This window comes from Fukomys damarensis, unplaced genomic scaffold, assembly GCF_012274545.1.
Source record: "Fukomys damarensis isolate Sample0158 unplaced genomic scaffold, DMR_v1.0_HiC HiC_scaffold_2, whole genome shotgun sequence".
NCBI classification, from domain to species: domain Eukaryota; kingdom Metazoa; phylum Chordata; class Mammalia; order Rodentia; family Bathyergidae; genus Fukomys; species Fukomys damarensis.
The window spans coordinates 18,565,098-18,585,837 of record NW_022900914.1 but is presented as its reverse complement, the minus strand read 5'-3'; the positions used below and the strand labels follow the sequence as shown (position 1 = coordinate 18,585,837).

The window sequence follows — 20,740 nt, the reverse complement described above, 5'->3', positions numbered from 1 at the left end:
TACCGATCCCAACCAGCATCACTTCCAGTGAGTTCTTTCACCTCTGCGGGCTTTGGTTGCTTCACTGGAAAAGAGAACCAGAGACCATGTGGTTTCATGTATCCACTGGATCTACCACACCAGGGTTCTAGCCCTTACTTTCCAGCCTCTGGTACAGCTTGTTCTTTAAAATTTTGGCCTGAACTGCCCCGTGGGACTTACCAGCTAAAGAGGTTTCACATAAAACATTTTCCAAGGAACTGCGTCTACCCTGGCCGGCGTCCTTGAGTTTATCGGGGTGGTCCTTTGTGACGTACTCTTCCCCCCATTCTTTGCCATCCTTGGGCTGCCTCCACATGCCAGAAGAAAGATGACCCTTGGACTGCATATCCGCTGAGATGCAAGACTTCAGGTTTTCATCTGCTTCTGGAGTCGTTGGGTTCACTCCTGGAAAATAACATCTGCAATCAAGGTCATTCTTTTTTAAGAAAAAACATAGTGTTTGTCACTAACTCTTAACTAATTTACCCTTGTTTGGGTACAACCGTTCCTCGAGCATTAACTATATCAATGAAGGATTTAGAGATTTCAGAATGAGAAAGGGTCACCTTTCTGCTTTTGGCCTATACAGCCTCTACTCTCCGTAGATAGTCTCCACTGAATAAGGGTTTTTCAAAAGTGAATTCATAACGTAATAGAACTAATTTAGAGTCTATGTATTGATTCCTCACATCTGCTGCCTTTCAGGTGAACCCACCAATACCTGCAGCCCCATTAGAAAGGAAGTAAAAAAGAAGAGGACAAGACAGCATCTTTTTCTGCAATTTATCCCCTTGACTCTGATGATGCTAAGTTGGAAAAAGGAAAGTAGAAAGGAAGGAGGAAGGTGAACTAACGGGTAAAATATTGGCGAACTGCCAACCAAGTAAATAACTTCTGATCAAACCAAAAGGGTGGGATCCATGGGACATTTATATCATGAACCTGTGAGATTTCTGCAAATGTTGATTTATGAGTAACTGAAATGAGCCAGAAAGAACCAAGATTACTGGATTTGCCTTAAGCTTCTCCAGCCTTTCTTTGTCCTTGGGATTATGTGAGTCATTAACCTATCCTAGTACGCGTCTTGGAATTGTAGTAACAGTAATGCCTTATTATGGAAAGGTACCAATTCCCAGTGACGAATGTGGTCATATTGTCTGCATAAAATGTACCAAGAAAATTAATGAATAAAAAAATAGTAACGCCTTATCTTGCCTGAGTTCTTTGACATCTGGTTTGGGATTGAGGGAGTAGAAATGGGAGATCAAAAAGGGAAAGAATGGAGTTGCTAGAAGAAGAAAGAACTTAAAAGACAAGAGGCACTTACCAGGACCCATTATTCCCTTCACATTACTATCTCCTGCATGAACCGATCTGGACTCTTGGGCTGTGGAGAAAGGAAAGCTTTCATTTCAGTATTCGTTCCGCTAACACAGGCTAAAGGCCTTCTTAGGAGCCGGGTGCTGAAGATGGACTCAGAGATTTTATGGTTCGGTGGGAGAAACAGAAGAAGGAAGAAACGAAGGAAGGGAGGGAGGGATGAAGGAAGGAAGACAGAATTACAGGACAGTGTGGCCAGTGCTATTTTCTCAGCTGTAAAAGATATTAATGGCACTTACCTCAGATGATTCCTTAAGAATTAAGCGGGTGAATGCATTTCAACTGCGAAAAGTAGTATGTGTAAAAGTTAAACTGTGTTTTTAACTATGACAGTACCGTCGTGGAAGTCATGATGCTGGTAATAACGATGATCAGAGCACTATGATGCTGTAAGTTAGACTCTATCACTCATCTGCTTAGTTTCCCAGTGGCTTCCCTTTCAGTGTAAAAATCTAAGTCTTTATAACAATCACAGAGCCCTAAATATTTGCTCCCCAACTCTGCCAGCTGCCTCATTGTTGTTGCTTTATGTATGCATGTACGTATTTGAGGCAGGGTCTTGCTACATAGTTCAGGCTGTCCTTGAACTCACTAGGTAGCCCAGGCTGGTCTCCAACTGTCTGCGCGATCCTCCTGCCTCAGCCTCCCAAGTGCTGGGATCACAGGCGTGCGCCACCACGCCTGGCTTGTTATTTGTTTTTAACTGACTCTCTTTTTGTTTCCCTTGTCCTCCCTGCTTAAGCTCTACTGGTCTTGCCAATCTTTGGACGTATCAGTGACATTCTTACCAAGACTTTGGCACTGTCTGTTCCCTCTTTTCCCTTCCATATCCCTGAGCTGACTTTCTCACTTTCCTATCTTTACCTGGCACCCTATCTAAAATGCTAGTCTCCCTTAATTTTTTAACTTCAATAACATACATTCTTAGTTATTCTGTTCATTGATCTGCTTCCCTCAAAGAAAGGCTCTATGAACTTTCGTTGTTTTGTTCATTACCCAAACAGTGCCTGGGATCAATGGATAGGTGAAGGGGAGGAAGGAAGGAAGGAAGGGAAACTGCCGAGTTCTATGAAGAGTCTATTAGGTAGCAACTGATATGGATTTGGTGGAGGGGGGACTGGGTCCCACAAAGGATGGTATCAGGAATATTTTCTAGTATCTTATGATTTAAAGTTCGGCCACACTGATATCCCATACAAGGTTATTAGAAACAGTGGAGCTCAGGCCTCTGCCTGACCTGATGAATCCAAACCTCATTTCAACAATATTGCGTCAATCGCACATTAAAGAGCGTATGTTAAAGGGCCGGGGATTTAGCTCAGCAGTGCCGCTGCTTCACAAGTACAAGGTCCTGAGTTCGATCCCTGGTACCACACGCACACACAAACACACACACACACACACACACACACACACGCACAGAGTGTACATTAAAGCCCTGGTCTAGAGAACATGGAGGGTGAATAAGAGTTAGCCAGGAAAAGTAAAAGGGAGATAAACACAGAGAATGACTTATGTGAAGGGCCAGAGACCACAGACTACAAGGGCACTGCAGGGACTAAAGAAGTGTCAGGCTTGACTAAGGAGATAGAAATAGAGGGTCACAAAAGATAAACCTGAGAAGAAAAATGGAGGCTGCTTAGTACATGGCCTTGTGAACTGTGTTAAGGAATTTGTTCTTTTCTGAGGCCAATTAGGAGCCAAATAGAGAATTTAAGAAGGAACAACTAAAAAGGTAGGAGTAAAATCAAGGAAAAACAGGCAGCCAAAAGGGAAAAAAAAATTTTTTTTTTAAGGAAACAGGAAACTAAGGCATCAGAAACTATCAAAAATGTAAGGATCCGGCTGTGGTGGTGCATGACTGTAATCCCAAAACTCAGGAGGCTGAGGCTGGAGGGCCGCTGTGAGTTCGAGGCTATTCAAGGCCAGCCTGAACTGCATAGCGAAACCTGTCTTGAAATAAAGGTAAGGAAAGAGTTTTAGTTGAAAGGTAAGAATAGAAACCAATATCACAAGGATTGAGTAAATAGGATATAAGAAAGAGGAAATGGATAATGGACCATATCATTCAAAAAGACTAGTGGTAGAGCATTTGTCTAGTACATCCCAGGCAGTAGGGAAAAAGACCAAAAGCAGGGAAACTTTCCACTTTCCTAAGCAAGAAAAGTAGGTGAGAGGTAGGGAGTCTAGTTACATAAAACATCCTCCTGACATCCTCTTGGGTAGGAGAAGGAATCCAAAGGAAACGTATACCTGGTCCTGAAAAATGACATTTTCAAACTTGTCAGCTACACCCTTATCAAGCATACAAGTGACACTTTTGCATCATAGGACACTCTTGAGGCTTTGCCTTTTCAAATGGAGGGCTTGGCTTTGGTGGGAAGAAACCTCGAAGACCATGCTCCAACGTGTACCCCTTAGCGTCCCTGTCCTTCTGTAATTCCTTTCTTGCAGTTGGGGCTGGGTTTCATGATTTCATAATGAAGGCAATGTGACAGGAAGGGTGCTACTTCCAAGATTCGATTATAAAACGTCTGTGGATTTCATCTCCCACATTCTCTTAGGTAATTTGTGCTGGGGGAAGCCAGCCGTGATGTTGAAAGGCAGCAGCGCTGAGCAGCCCATGTCACGAGACCTGGAACCTTCTCAGAGCCCTGTGAGTAAGCCTGGAGGTGGTGCTGTCTGAGTACAGTATGGGATGGCAGCCACCTCCAATGCCTTCATGGCAACCTCGAGCCGGTGGCTATGCACAGAGTCCTTACCAAGAGAAACTACAAAATAATGAATGTTCACTCTTTTCAACCACTGGATTTTGGACCCTAGCTAACAACTGCACTAACTGATCGTTAAGAATGGGTAAGCCAACACTTTCTGAAAGTTCAGTTCTTTGACCCTAAGTTTTAACATAAGCTACCACTAATTGTAGCTGGAATGTTTGACTGCAGCACAGCATACCCCAGTTTCTGAAGCAACTTAGTAGAATAAACTATAACTGCATCTATACAGCGTGGAAAGAGGGAGGAGTTGGCAGTAAAACGGATCATTTAAATCCACATGGGGATTTGATCTCCGGTACCAAGAAACAAAATAAAATTTAAAAATAAAGTAAAATAAATCCGGATGGGGACTGGAATCAGCTGTTTTCAGCGGATTCAACAAGTCCTGTGGTTCTTCCTTTCCTGCCAGACAGCACAATGACTGAAGATGAATATATTTGCTTTGAAATATAATTCTTAGTATTTTATCCTGTGAACATGTTCAGCTGTCCCAGTCCTGCCACTCGTCTGACCTCTACTTTCCAAACCAATCCTGAACTCTCCCCCAGCAAGGGTCACCCTTCCATGCCTTGCTCTCCAGGTTACGAAGCAAAGAAAACAACCTCCTGTCGACCCACTCCTCACTGGGACCAAGCGAGCTGTCCCGGACTGCCCCGTCCATCTCCTAAATAAATACTCACAGGGCAAGAAGAATAAAGAGACACACCAAGTAAAAGCCACTTGGTTCTGATTTTCACATTCAGTTACTCAGAACACACTGCTTTTGAATGTATAAGCCATACTGTTCCATCCGCCCTAAGGATAGAAAAATGCAAACCCCGCCTTTGAGGAGCTTACACTTGGTTGAGAAATCATTGAACCGACTGTTAAGGACTTTCTATATAAATTTTAATTTTTTAAAAAAAACGGGAAAGTCGTGTCAGCAATGTGAATTATTTCTACATGCACTTTTCTGTGCAGAGGTGCTTTACGAGACATCGCTGCGAATGCACGAAATGACAAACATTTTTAAGATGTATTGTTTTTCCCGAGTTGAACGGGTCCACAATCACATCCCTTGGAAAGTTAGTTTCTTTAGTTCTGCCAAGGTGCCACCAAGTAAGGTCTGTTCCCATCCCTCAGACCTGGGACATGGTTGGTGACTGACGCAGCCCACAGACAGAACCAGCTCTGGTCTTTTTGTTTTGTTTTGTTTTGTTTCAAAGAAAAATGAGTACTGAGTCAGACTGCCATTAAAACAATTAGTCCGAGTAAAATTTATAAAACTGTTCTCTCTCATGGTTGGTATAGTAGTGATTGTACTAAATCCAACTGAAACAAAAGAATCCAGATTAGTGTTTTCCTAAAAAAAAAAAAAAAAAAAGTCTTCAAACACTGGGCAGGTTTTCAGGATCTCTTGAGCCCTCTGGATTCTTCTAACTTCTAACTGGATCCTTCCAGTAATGAGGAAAAAGTCTGGGCAGTATATCATTTTCCTCTCCTAACGAGGGAGGACTTCAGCTCATTCTTTCTATTAATAAGTCCTAGAAATCAGGGTGAGAGAGCTAGTTGGTTAATTGAACATGATTTATGAACTGTACCTTTTTCATAGGCCTGAGAAGGCAAAATTGTGGTAAAATCTTCACTTGGAAGAACAGGTTCAGGGATGTTGATGGAACGGAAAGGACTTCCTTGTGCTTGTGCAGGTCCAGCCTGTGTGCCGTGTTCTTCTTTTGGAGTTTTCCTAAGAAAGGGAAATAACAATCTAGTTTGCTGCTTAACCTGTTAGATTAGGAGAGGATTTAATTCATAGCATCTCAAGAAAATGTCTGAATAAGGGCCAGGGTTTTAGCTCAGTGGTTCCACTGCCTGCCTTGTAAGCGCAAGGTCCCAAGTTCAATCCCCGGTGCCCCCTCCAGAAAAAGTCTGAATTATTAGATTGAGCCATAATAATCACTATTTCCACAAATTATAAATGGTCCATGGAGGGGCTGGAGGTATAGCTTGGTGGTAGAAAGTTTGCCTGGCATGCGCAAGACTCTGGATTTGACCCCCAGCACAAGGGGAAAGAGGCCCATTGTTAGTAATTCATATAGCTTAACTTAATTTATCATGAGCTGGAGAAAAAACTTCAGATATTGTGAATCACTTCTAACTGTAATTTCTTCATTCTTAGTTTTCTTCCACCAGCATCCCTATCCTCAGGAACTTTAAGGCTTGCAGGTAACCACTGCTGGGGATGCTTTACATTTGCTAACCTGTTCTCCAGGATCCCATAAATATTCTCATAGCTCTATTTTAAATGTGACAAAATTAAGAACATATAACAATAAGGTTACATGTATTGAGTGGTGAGACCTAGTGGAGTCTCTCTAACATAAACTTATTTTCAACAAGAAGAGTAAAATAATAGCAGCCTTAGAGGAAATTTAGAAGACAAATTATTATCAACATCATTATTATTACTTTTTGGTACTGGGGATCAAACTTCAGGACCCCGCCCACGAAGACAAATTCAAGGAAAAATAAATAACTGGTGGCCTCAGATCTTAACAAAACAAATGCTTTACACAACAATCATTGTTTTCACATACATCTTTCTAGGTGCTGTTTTTGTGTTTTGATAGTTGTGATCAAAGCACCCATACCATTTTATGTTATTTTCACATCACATCATGTTGTAATACATACGTTTCCCTTTACAAGATTCACCCTCCATTTCTGGAAATCGCCGACTTCTTGGCTCTCTGTCCTCTATCACATACTGACTCCTGGAGATCAGGAGCGAACTGGACAAGTGCTGACACAGAGAGAATGTTGTTCCTGGTGCCTCTGTAGAAGCCACTGCTTATGGGAAATATTTTGAAGATACTCACTTGGCCTTAACTTTTCGAGACTCTCTTCGTTTCTCCTGTTGAAGTTGTTCAATTTTCTGTTGCATTTCTTCTTGTTTGGAAGTTATGGCTTGAATCATTGACATGGCATTGCTCAGCTCTTCCTAAAAACAAGAATTGCTGCATTCTAAACTGGTAGCATAGAATATAATGTTTGGCATTCCATAAGCTTTTAGTATATATTTATTGAAGAATGAATGAATGAATAAGGATTGAAAAATATAGTTCTATTGTGGTCTCCAATCTTAACACATCTATGAAAAAGAGAAACATGAAGGGCCAGGGATTTAGCTCAGTGGTTCTGCCACCTGCCTCATAAGCTCAAGGTCCTGAGTTCAATCCCCGGTACCCACAAAAAAAAGAGAGAGAGAGAGAGAGAGAAACATGAAATAAATATTTTCCCATGATAACTAGTGAATGACGCAGATGGTAAATTCTTAAATTTGGCTACTAGGGAAAGGATACCTTTTCTATTCCTATTAACTAAGGACCAAGATTCTTTTTTTAGCAGGAAAATAAACGAGGCACCTACCTTGAAATAGTTTAATGAATTCTTCATCTCAGTAACTTTTTCTTCCATGGAACACTTGCAGATCTTAACCTTTTCTTCCAAGGCATATTCTCCATGTTGGATTCGTGACAGTTCCTGCATTGCCTCTGTGAAACCAGTTTTCAGCTCAGAGGCCAGGGCCTGCAACTAAATAATGCATGGAAAGCGAAGTCAGTTTGCTGTAAGTTATTATCAATGGCATTTTTGGCCCCTTGGCTTTTTCTCTGCTTTGAGAAATGAGGCTCTTGAAAATCTACAGACTTTATTTGCTTGAGCTCGGACAATTTAAGGCAACTTTGGTGTCATTCGTCTAGGGAAAAGAGTATCTTCTTTACACAACACAGGATGATGTTAGATAAATGGCAAGAAACCAAGCAATCAATTAAGTTTATAAGTGCTCTGGCAAGCTACCATTTATTATTTATTTTATTTATTTTTGGTTTTTTGAGACAGGATCTCCCTATGTAGTTGAGACTGACCTGGAACTCACTATGTAGCCCAGGCTGGTCTTGAACTCATAGCAATCCTCCTGCCTCAGCCTCCCCTAGTGCTGGGATTACAGGGGTGTACCACCGTGCCCAGCAATGTTTAAACCTTTGGTAAAGATGCAATTTACCTGAAAAGCAACATATATGTGAAAAGAGTCTTAACCTGGTAACTCTGAACTCTGGTAAAGAAGAGTGATGGGTCATATTTTCCCTGATGAGAGAATAAAGCAATTCACTTCTTTTTTTTTCCCCCCTTAAGAAGCTAACCAACAAGAAGAGGAATAACTAGGGGTTGATGCAACTTTCTTTGAAAGGGAAGAAAAGGTTTTGTTTCTGTTTTGTTTTTCATTCTTGGATATTATCCTTAAAGGTCGGTAATGACATTTTCAATGACAGTGAGCTTTATTTACTCCATAAGGAAGGCACAGCCATATATATCTACAGTGGTAGGAGCTCAGCGTGTCAACGGGGCCGAGCCTCCCATGCAGCAGGCGAGCTGGGCACATAGGAAAGCCCATGCTGGGCCTCAGATGTCAAGTTCCACACCACGTAAGAGGCAGTTAGGTAGGGGACAAATCCTAGCTGTCCCGTGCAAGAACTTGACCTTAATCAAGTTGGTTAACCTCCTTGTAGCAGTTTCCTTGTCCACAAAATGATTATAATAATATCTACTTCACAGGACTATCTTAAGCACTCCATGAGTCAATGTAGGTAAAGGTATCTATCACAACATATGTTGGTGCTCAGAATTTGGAATTCTTTTCCTCTTTAGGTGGCAAATCAAAATGCTAAGCACAAAGAGAAGTGTGGAGAAAGCGGAGCACTGCTAAAGGTTCAGAATTATTTATTGAACAAATGAGAAAAGCAATTACAACAGACAGTGAGTTAAAATAATAACAACATGATAAAAATACTACTTTCTGGACATTTATAATCCTATTTGGCTAAGCAGAGGAACTCTTAGCTCTACTTCTCTCTTCAAAACAGAACTGTTTAGAAGATTTATTCTATAATTTAAGACAACCGCCAACTAAGGAATGAAAATGAAAGTCCAGGTACCATAACAAAGTTTCTTCACATGTGTATTTCTAAACAATTTCAGAATCAAGCCATCCAAAGATTTCAACTTGCAATGACATCTTCCACTACAAAGACTCAATGTCCTGTACTACATTTTAAAATTTCAGTGTTTTGTGTTTCACAAATAGTTTCTTTCTAGGATTGGGAATAGGGAGAAATAAGAGGACCCAAAGAGATTGTTTTGAGAAAAAAAAAAAAAGAAGAAGAACTTATGAAGTATTTGGGGGTGGAAAACTGGGAAACAAGATGAATAATCTATTTTTCATCCCAATTGGTTTGGAATTAGAATTAATCTTTGTGACGGATCTTGGTATATCTCCTAATTCAGTTGTCTTGCTGGATTAAATCACCAGATCAGTTACCTTCTGACCCAGGGATTTTCATCAGGCAAATTTTATCTTCTGTGAGAAAAATTAAATTGATGGCTATATAAACTCAGAGTAAAAAGTACGCAATTTTAAAAATTAAAGGAAGGAAGTCTGACATTCATTTCAGTGCCCTGAGACATAAATTTTGCTTAGGAAAAAAAAAGAGAACCACTAGCCAAAAGAAATGTTTCATTATCTCTGCTTCCATGCGTGGATGTGTAGTTTTCTGCTAGAAGCCAAAAGACAACAGAATCTTAGGGGAAAAGACTTTTCCTCATCTGTAGAACTTCAACTCTCGAAAAAATTTTAAAACTATCAAAATTTTCTTTAACAGCCAGGTTATATGTGGACTCTGGGAATTCTGAAACTGTTCTGAGCTGTCCACCTGTTTCTTTGAATGAAATCACTCTACTGCTTTATAAACAGCTTCACAACCAATGAAAGGCCAGGAGAAGCCAGGGCTCACACAGTGCGACAAGAAGCCTTATTTTTGTTTGTTTGTTTGTTTTGTTTTGTTTTTTGAGACAGGGTCTCACTATGTAGTTGAGACTGACCTGGAACTCACTATGTAGCCCAGGCTGGTCTCGAACTCACAGCGATCCTCCCGCCTCAGCCTCCTGAGAGCTGGGATTACAGGCGTGCGCCACCATGCACGGCGAGAAGCCATTTTTAAAATGCTGAGGGCGCTTACTTTCTCTAGCTGTTACAGACTGGTTTTTCCACAACAACACGACCACTGTCGCATGAGAGAAAAATACCTGGAGGATGTGGTCTTAACATCTCTTCTCTGCTCTCTCTCCGGCTTTCTATCTCACAGCCCACAGCCCGCCCCAAGGATTAGAAATGGGAGACTACCTTGTACTCCAGCGAGTTGAACACGTTCCTCATCTCGTTGATTTTTTCATGGAGGTGCTCTAGAGAGGTTATGATCCCTCCATCCTGCCGCTGAAGGCGGGCTCCCACCGGAGGCAGGTTCAGGGAAGACTTGAACTTCAAAGCCTAGGGTACCACAGAGGGCAGCTTAGGCTCAAAGAAATGGGGGAGAGGAGTCCGAATTCTTCCTATTTCCTGCTCTTAAGTGCTGCTTTTCAATTTTCTTTCCTTTCTTGGCTTCTTAACTCTTCTTAAGATGAATTTTAGTCAGTCTTCCATTTTTTTTCCAACAGAGATCTTTCTTTCAGGCCTCAAACTAAACGCTTCAGGAATGCCGACTTGATTTTTACACAGACTTCCCATTCCTTTCTGCCACTTTACCCAAGCCAGGAGGCTACAAGGAGGCAAATTCAAGGGTGCCTGTGCCTTGGGACCTCTGCAAAGCCAGGAATGACAGCCTTTGGGAACCTCCACCAGGCCTGTCAGATTCCTACAACACTTGATTCTGTAAGTGTGAAAACGCAGCTGTCTGGGAGTAGCACGTGACAGCAAGGATGCCGGGTGATTGCTTTGATTGCTTTGATTGCTTTGGTTTCCCCTAGACCTGAGTCACTACAAAAGAAACCCGTTTTTCTGCCACTTTTCATCTTCCAATTTTAGGTCTCTTTACTGATTCCCCAGAAATTCAATGATTTAAAGCACAGAGTAGGCTGCAAGTAATTTGATTATCAAGAGTAAATTTCTTAACTCACTCCTGTGCACTCCCTGCAGAAGCTCCCCAAAAGTCACCTTACAGGATCCTGTTAAAGCTGAGGTAAATGCTGGTGTGCTGAAAATGTATTTTATTGGGCTGGGGATTTAGCTCAGTGGCTCTGCACCTGCCTTGCAAGCGCAAGGTCCTGAGCTTGATCCCTGGTACCACCAAAAAAAAAAAAAAAATTGATTCTTGGGTAGGCCACAGGCCCTCTAACTTCTCGTAGTGTTAGAAGAACATTCTGCAATGGCATAAAGAACTGAGGCTTGACCAGGACTTAACAGATCATGTAGAAAACCTTCAGTGGCAGTTTCGACAATGAAACCTATTACTGTAAGGACAGGTTCCCGTAGCTTTTCAATTAGATGTCCTTTTGGCACATAACTTATTTCTTAAATTATTTCATTACATGAGAAAAATAAAGAAACATGAGAATTACTCCAAGTCTTGTTATTTCAGTGTATCCATTAGCGTTCACATTTTCTTGTATTTTGTTATATGCATTTAAATGATATTGATATAGCTGAGATCATACTACAGATATTTTGATTCTGCCCCTCATCTTTTTGCCCCTGCTATCTTATAAGCCCTCTTCCATAGCCTTCTAAATTTTTCTAAGTATCCATTTTAAGGTGTGTATAATATTCTATCATGTGGAATATGGAGGGGTTTATCTACCTATTCACCCATGTGGAAAATTTGTAATTTTTCACAATTGTAAATAATACTTTCATACCACACTTTTAATGTAAACTTTGCATATATTTCAAACCATCTCCTCAGAATAAATTCTGAAATATGAAATTACTGTGAGTCCAAGATAGTAGGTAATATTTAACCCAAAAGAAAATCCGTATTGAAGGGAGCCAAAGCATTCAATTAATTAGTCATGATACAAATATATTTGATCAGAGGGTGGTTGTCTATTCTTGGAAACATTCTGGATTGTATGTAATGCTCTAAATTTGTGGGTTTAGAAAAATGTGTCTTGAGCTGGGGATGTAGCTCAGAGGGAGGGCACTTGCCTAGGAAAATGTGTCTTATAGAATTTAAGTAATAAAAATGGAGAAAAATGCAGCGCTTACATTGCTAAGGCTACATAGGAGTGAAGAATTTGTGTTCTTTGCCCTCTCTATACTTGGGTCTTTGAATTTCCCATTATATATCACTAAATCTTTGAAATATTTGTTGGAAGTATCTTTCCAATTTTGGTATTTGCCTTGGAATTTGCTCAAAATATTTTTATGTTAAGAAATTGTACATTGTGATGTGGATGAACTCTCAGACCCTTTCTGTTGTAATTTCTTGCAGTGCTTTTTTATGTAGACATTTCACGTAGAGACAAAATAAATATTTTTGCTAAAGTTGTTTGGCTTTTGTACTTAATTTTTTTTTTTTTTTGGTACTTAGTCTTTTAACAAACTCTTTGGATCTCTTCTTTCTTCCTAAAGAATCAATTATCAGGTTCTATTTGGTATCATGCATTGAATGACTGCTCAGATTTCTTGGCTCAAAGCAATATACACAAATTTCCAGCTTTCATTCATCCACCAAGTATTTATCGAGTATGTGTTGTACTCCAAGCACCGTACTTTATGCCAAGAATATAGCAAGGAGCAAAACAGACTAAGTTCCTGCCCTTAGAGCTTACATTCTAGATGAGACGATTTCAAAGACCCAAAAAGCAAGTATTAACTTCTGTATATGCTGTCAAGTAGGAATAGGATCTATCAAGAAAAATAAATATGGAAATCATTGCAGAAATTTCACATATTACTTCGGATATGGTCCCTTCTAATATAGATTGTATTCTCTTTTAATTGACTCCTTCCCACTTCCCTCCTTCCTCCTCTTCCTCTTCCTCTTCACTTCTCCTCCTTCTTCTTTTGGATAAACGTTGCTGGGAGTAAACAGACTTAGGAAGTGTTCTTTTAAAACAAGGATGAGTTAGCACACATCACCGTAGACCAACTTCATTTTCACTGTCTCGTGTATTCCACTGTGAACAGATGTACTTGGGTCTGTGATACAGTAGGATAACGAGGCCATCCCCACCGCAGCTATCTTTAGCCAACATCCAGGGAGTGACCTACATAAAAGCTATACTAGGCTTCAACTCATGCCCGAGTTCGAAGAGGCACTTAGACTCATTCAAAGGCCATTCGCTGTTCAGACAAGAGCAGTGGGAAAGTAGGTAAGAGAAAGCACTTAGCCATCTTGGACCAGGGAGGTATCGAATCGGTACTGAGGGAAGGCCCACTCCTGCGTCCCAGCTGCTGTTCAAGATAGTCCTCCTGCCAGAGATGACCTTCCTCCTACCCACTCGTCAAACGATCGGTTTGTCCTTAGTCTGTCAGTCCGAATTCATCTCTCCCCCAGAGAATTGTATCCATGCTTTCATTATGATCTTTCCAACCGCCTACCTGTACAAACCATTTCACGTGTGTTTTCCAGGTTGTGGACACTTACAAATCAATGAGAGTATTTCTTTCATTTATTTAAAGATCCCATTAGGCCGAGCAGTAGAGTTTGCACATAGTAACTACTCAGTAAATACGAATTAACTTGAAATGAGGCTGTTTCCTCCGTGCCTCTCATTGCTGATCCAAGTCTAGGACCAATATGGTTCAGATGTTTTCATAATCCTGTACTGACTTGCCCTGGTCCAGCCCACAGCAGTGAACTCTCGCACAGTATCTCTGGGAACTAGTTGTTATTTTCACTTGACTGTCACTTAAGCTCCACTATCTACATAACATTTGCCCTACTTGTTCTTCTGGACACCTATCTTTCTGCTTGGAAAGTTGCTCTTTTTAACCTTACAGCCAATTTAGGAAGGGCTTTTTCTCTCAGCCCCCACCCCAGCTCTGTCTTCTTTCTCATGTGTTCCAGATAACACTATCTTCAGGCAGGCGGAAGATTTATGCCATCTGATGAGAAACTAGAACATATAGATGACACTATCTTAAGTGTAGAGAGGAGCACGGGTTTCTCTAGCTCAAGATGCTTTTATGTTACAAATGATGTCAGAATAAACTTCCACAAAGGACGGAACTTCCTTTTAAATGTATAGTTGGAGGGCTTGCTTTAGCACCACACATACTAAATGTGCAGCTGGAAGATAGGAGGCCAATGAATTCTGTCAACAGGGACAAAACAGCTTTGATGTAACTCTTGTTACAAAGATGTTCTGCAGAACTGTCAGCTTCCTTATAAATCAAATTATTCCTATTGTGTAAAATGAGCTTAAATTTTTATATCACCATATTTGGACATGCGAAGTAATGACACCCCTCCCCCGCTTTTTTTTTTTTTTTTTTTTTTTTTTTTTTGGTACCGGGGATTGAACTCAGGCCTTGCACTCCAGAGGCAGGAAACACTGAGGTAAATCCCAGGCCCTTGACCCCTTTTTAATTGTCAATTCTCCCTGCTAAAATGGGAAAATAAGAAAAACAGATCCTTTCTTCTGGAAATGTTATTGCTAGGTGTGGTGGCTCCAGGGGCGGCAGGGAAGCCCAGCAGAGGTGAGGTGGCCTAGTAGAGCTGCACTTTATAAGAGGAGAAATTTGTCCTCCAATAAGCCGAGCTCTCAAGGATACACAGGCTTGATAAGAAAATGAGTGTGGTGGTGTATGAGGAGGCATATGTTAGTACCAGAAATCTCTGCACAAAAAGAACAGTCGCCACTACTACACACAGGAGTATTCGAAAGAATCTGGTTGTCTTTACCTGGTAAATCTGTGTGGAAGGGTTATTCACCGGCATATGTTCATTGTCTCCTGTAGGGAGAGAAGGCTTTGTTCAATCATGACAACTCATTTTGCTCCCTTCCTGTCCTCATAAGATACAGAGGGAATAAGAGAACTCACAGGATTCTCTATCTCTGCCTGCATGACAAGAAATCAATGATTCAAGAGCAAAAAATAAACTGGTGTAGTGAGTTTTCATATCTACTCTATATCCTAATGTCTAAATCATACCTACCTTGTAGCAGAAACCATTGGGTAGGATTAACTCTTGTAGTAGAAAACAATGTTCTACCACAGTGGGGAAACTTGCAAACAAAACCATGTGGTTAGTGGCCATTAAGTAGCCAGGAGAGGATGCCAGGGGTCTCCCTCGTCTTCTGGGCTAAGTGATTGCCTGAAGGGACAGTTCTAAAGTCAGCAAGGATGCTTTTCCCCGGAAACCCGTCCAGTTGTCACTTAGTGATCTCAGGAGGCCTGCATTCAATGTCCCTTGCTTTCTCCTACTTTTCAACCTTTCCAAACCTCTGAGGTCTGACCTGTCACTGCTGAGATCAGCTAAGGGAATGTGGCTGTCCTCTTAGGCAAGAGCCTGGGGGTGGGGGGGGATTAGAAATTCTCTCCAATGGAAAGGTTCTTGGAAGTGGGCAGAAATAAAACTAGAGACTGGAAAACACAGGGCAAACACACAGGACAGCAGCAGGTTGTGAAAATCATTTGCAACCTCAGGAGAAGAAAAGGTTAACGGTGCCTTTCAGAATCACATTGACCGACTGACCATGAAAATGAGGCAACCCACGTTCACTGATCACCCATCACGCTCTACCCCTGATCGTGTCATATTGCATGAGTCCAGTAGTTTAGAGAGGAAGCCCCTGTTTGCAAATATGTGTTTGTGTACATAGATGTGGAAACTGTTCTCTAACATGCTGATGCAGAAATCCCTCCTTAAAGAAAGCAGTCAGAGTATGTTAGATTCATAAATATGAAACCTCAGCCCAGAACCTGTCCCTGCAGAGGGGTTTCCTATAAAATCCAGATCATCTGAGATTACCCAAACACCCCTCAAAAAGCTTGAGTAGAGATTGTGTAGCTCATTTTACGCTATCTCCCAACACCCTGGTCTAACAGCAAGAACCAAGACTTGGGAATGCAGGCCAGGATCCCAGACCTGGTTTTACTACTTTGTATTGTAGCCTGGCTTCTCTATGACTGTTTCCTTAACTGTAAACTGGACATGATACCGGAACCTGCTTCTGTGTGATTGTTCCTTCATGTGAGAAAGCACTTGTGAAACTAGGCTAGCCTGGAAGATGTTGGATGTCTGTTAGGTGAATTTGTGTTTTCAGGGGTGGGGCAGTACTGGGAATGGAAGCATGGAACCAAGGCCCTTTACCCTGAGCTAAATCCCCAGTCTACCTATTTATTCATTTATGAGTTTCTAGTTTAGTTTGGATTGAGATAGTGTCTTGCTAAGTGACTAAGTTGCCCAGGCTGGGCTCAACTTGCCATCCTCCTGTCTCAGCCTCCAGAGTTCTAGGATTACAGGTGTACCCTACCCCATCTGGCTTCCATCTGTATCTTGACCTTACTCTCAGTACGTTCTTCTACATCAATGCTAAAGTTACTGCTGGGAAAAATAAGAAATATGCACCCCATGCCCCGCAAGTCTGACCTTGCTTTGTTTTAGCTTTTTCCATGGTGCCTGTTGCTTCTCTCCTCCCATCTATTCTTCACCATGGCATCACTGTTGCCCTGGATCAGGCCACTTTTGCTTCCCTGCACCTGTTAATTGAAATCAAGAATAAATGATAGCAGGCAGAACTGGTGAAGAATTTGATCTAGTTTTACGTGTTAACTTTTTTTTTTTTCTTTTGAGATAGGATCTATTTGGATCAGGTGGACCTTGAACTCACTATGTAGTCCAGGCTGGCCACAAACTCTGCAATCTTCCTGTCTCAGCCTCCAGGCTTGAGCCCCACCCCTGGCTTTATGTGTTAACTTTAAAGAACTGAACACAGATCAAGGTTTACGCAGTTTCAGAATAAGAAATGTCAAACTGAGTAAATATTTAGCCAACAGATAGATATCATTTTTGAAATATACAATTCATTACTTACATTTACATTCTCTTGTGGGTCCAAACAATTAATTTAGGACTAAGGATTTTACTAGCAGGTTATAGTTTAGGGAAATCTTCTTAAGAATAAAAACCTTGAGCAAGTATGAAGGCCAGTACACTTGTTTCTATTTCATTAAACAATAGGGTTCCTGATGATTTCATCCCCATTTTCACCATCTGTAGGATTCCTTTGCACCCAGGAGATACTTATCAAATGTGGCTCTGCTGTTGTCACCATTGGTCATGAACCCGCAAATCCAGAATGTAGTTTCGTGAACACACAAAGACAGCACGAGCACAGACCCTCCTTTTAGCCGTCCAGCGTTGTAATGCTTCCTGATGTGTGTGGAATTCCCCCACCTATGGGCCTCCTGCTACAGGAGCTGCAAGTACCAGGTTTTCTGAGCCTTCCTTGCAACGAAGGCATGATGGACACATGGCATAGGGCAGGCCTTTAGATGGACCTACCTACAGAATTTTGAAATTATCACTAGAAGTAACTTCTGCAGCTATTTGGGGAAAAAAAAGCCTTAACATAGGAAGCCATATTGTATTGGATTTTATGGCAAATCTATTCTTGAAGATTTAGTTACCTAATCTGTAACAAACTAAAAACTACCAAAAAATCCTAGGTAAAACGAAAACTTACACATTTTCAGAGCTAGGACATCAAGCTTACATATGTACATATGGCCACCGATTTCAAGACATAATAAAAGGTAGGTGATCAATAAAGTGTTAGAAATTTTATTTTATTTCATTAACTGCAAAAGCAAACAAAACTACTTTGGAGAAAATTTGGAAACTATAGAGAGAGAGTCATGTATAATACCTCTGCTTAAACAATTATTGTGGCCATTGGTTTGTGTTGCCTGACAATATTTCTTCTCTGGAACGTTTTACATCATTGTTTTTTGTGTTTGTTTGTTTTGGTACCGGGGATCAAACTCAGGACCTTGCGCTTGAGAGGCAGGCACAGGGCCACTGAGCTAAATCCCTGGCCCTTTACATCATTGTTAATGGAGCCTACCTAAACATTTGTATCCTACCTTGTCCACTTACGCTGTAGCATAAGCATTTTGATTTCTTTTAAAAATTGGATCATTATTATTTGTGCAGAAGCCTTTGGTTGTTGTTCCTTGAGACAGAGCCTCACTGTGTTGCCCAGGCCGGCAATCTCCCTGCCTCATCTTCCTGGGAGTCTAGATTTGCACCACTGCAACCCAACTGCGTGCTGTTTTTATTGTGTCCATTTGTTCAGAGGGCAAAGTGTTCTTCCCCAACCACCGTGAATCTCTGCTGTTCTTTCATTTCTTCCGTTGTCCTTGTATAATCCGCCACACACAAACATGCAGGCAGCATATGCGTACAATGGTGTGAATGTCAAAGTAGGTTCTTGCTACTCTTGTCTGCAGCTTACCTTTCTCAACACCTCGTGGCAATCATTTCAAGGTAAATGGTATAAGATCTAAGAAATAATTCCTAATGGCTGCATATTTCATAGTTTGAATGAATCATTAGTCTTCCTGTATTCCTTTTATTTCTGTTATTTTGTCTGTCTTTTTCCCTCAATTAGTAAGAGCTTCTGTATAACAGATTTTAATTCTATCACATGATATATTGTTCCCATATGTCTTTTTTTCTTTTGACTGTGATCATTTCTGCTATTGAAATATTTTAAAATGTATTAAGTCAAAAAGATACGTTTCCTTAATTGCTGCTAGTTTTCTTCAATTTGTTTTAAAGCTCTCTGCAGTCCAAAGGTTATAGGGCCAGGGATTTAGCTCAGTGGTTTGGTGTCCTGCCTCGCAAACACAAGGACCTAAGTTCAATCCCCAGTACCAAAAAAAAAAAAAAACCATGAAACAGAGGTTATATGTACTTTTTTCCTAAATTTTCTTCCAAGGTTTTTCTAATTTTTACAAGTATGTAATTCATCTGGAATTTGTTTCTATATTATGGGACAAGGGATGTTCAACTTTCTTATTTCCCTGATGGATAATCACTTATACTGGAACACATTAAGTAAACTATCCTTTTTCTTCATAGAATTGAAATATTAATTTTGGCACATATTACATTCCCTTACACACTGAAATATATTATGGGCTCTCTATTCTATTCTTATCTATTTATCTATTCCTATTCCAAAACCACAGAGTCTGTGTGTCCTTCCATGCTTTAAAAATATTTGAAGCCAGGTACAGTGGCACACGCCTGTAAGCCCAGCACTCTGGGAGGCTGAGGAAGGGGGATAAGTTCAAGCCCTGCCTGGGCAAGTCAGCAACTTAGCAAAATTCCGTCTCAGAAAGAAAAAGTGGAAAAGGCTGGGGATTAGCTCAGTGTGAAGGCCCTGGGTTCAGTCCCTAATATCAGGGGGGAAAAAAAGTGAGGCAAGCCAAGTATTTTTCCTCATAGTTTGCTTTTCCTAGCCAAGCACAGTGGGGCAGGACTGTAATCACAACCATGTGGGAGTCTGAGATGGGAGCATGTTAAGTTTGAGGCCAGCCTGGGCAACATAATGAGACACTACCTCAAAAACCAACAAAAACATCGATATACAGATAATTTGCCTTTCCTCACATCTACTTTTCCATACAAACAAATGAACTCTATTTTACATTCTAACCATTACCAAAAAAAATGGAATTCTCATCAGAATTGCATTAGATTTATATACTAATCAGATAGGTTGACATTTTTTTTATATCACATATTTTCATGCAAGAGCAACAGATATTTCCATTTGTCTGGATCCTTCTTTAGGTATTTTGATCAGATTTTGTAATTTTCTTAAGGTACTTGTGTTTAAAAATGAAATTTATTAAATCTTTTAAAGATTTTTGTATGAGTTTTTCCCCCTTTCCATTCCTAGTTGGGTTTGTTTGTTTTTTTTTGTAGTCTCTATTACATGTGTATCTATTTTATATTCATCCACCATACTAAAATCCTCCACTAATTGTGCAAATTTTAGATGAGCATTTCTTTATTTTCTAGCTTACTTTTATCCTAAAAGCAGGGAACTTGGGGATTGAGCCCGAGCCTCAAAATGCTAGGCAAGTGCTTTACCACTGTGTTTGCTAGAGCTTTCAGAATAATTTTTCCTAATAACAGTGATAGTGGGCATCATTATCTATTTTCTGATTTTAATGTAAATGGCTCTAGAGTATGTAGACTATTTGCTGTCCTTGATAAGTAATCTATGTTATTTAACTTAAACTAAGTTCTATTTTACTAAAACTTCTTGTTAGGAATAAAGATTTGATTTTATTAGACCTTTCAACTGATTAGAACTTGCAATTGATAGACTTCTTTTCCTCTCCTTTATTTCATGAATTATGCTATTTCACTGATTCAACATGCCTAGAATATATGTTTGTTTATAGGATACAGTTCATTTGACATACAACTGGATTCTACTTGTTGATATTTAAACTTTTTGCATCTATATTCATAACTGATTTTTGTACTATGAGAGGATATTCTTTTTTGTTGTTTTTATTTTGGTACTGGGGATCGAATTTGGAAACTTGTGCTTGTGAGGCAGGCGGTGGAACCACTGAACTAAATCCCCGGCCCAAAAGGATATTCTTTAATCATACTTTAATTTGTCTTTAAGGTTATGCTAGCCTTAACAAATTAAACAGTGATTCATGTTTTCTATAATCAAAAAAAAGTCTCATTATATATGTATATGTATAAATATAT

At 40.3% G+C, this 20,740-nt stretch overlaps 1 protein-coding gene across 1 annotated transcript in view; it reads right to left on the bottom strand.

Moving 5' to 3' along the window:
* Arhgef33 (Rho guanine nucleotide exchange factor 33) overlaps positions 1 to 20,740 on the bottom strand; it is a 55,093-nt gene that overhangs the window by 15,819 nt on the left and 18,534 nt on the right. Inside the window, exons 3-10 of the mRNA XM_033762235.1 lie at positions 16,586 to 16,695; positions 14,894 to 14,943; positions 10,393 to 10,536; positions 7,584 to 7,748; positions 7,034 to 7,155; positions 5,759 to 5,901; positions 1,349 to 1,408; positions 202 to 426 (exon numbers count right to left, since the gene is read on the bottom strand). Coding sequence (XP_033618126.1) covers positions 202 to 426; positions 1,349 to 1,408; positions 5,759 to 5,901; positions 7,034 to 7,155; positions 7,584 to 7,748; positions 10,393 to 10,536; positions 14,894 to 14,943; positions 16,586 to 16,610 — 934 coding nt within the window. The 5' untranslated portion in view covers positions 16,611 to 16,695. The remainder of the gene's footprint in view (positions 1 to 201; positions 427 to 1,348; positions 1,409 to 5,758; positions 5,902 to 7,033; positions 7,156 to 7,583; positions 7,749 to 10,392; positions 10,537 to 14,893; positions 14,944 to 16,585; positions 16,696 to 20,740) is intronic.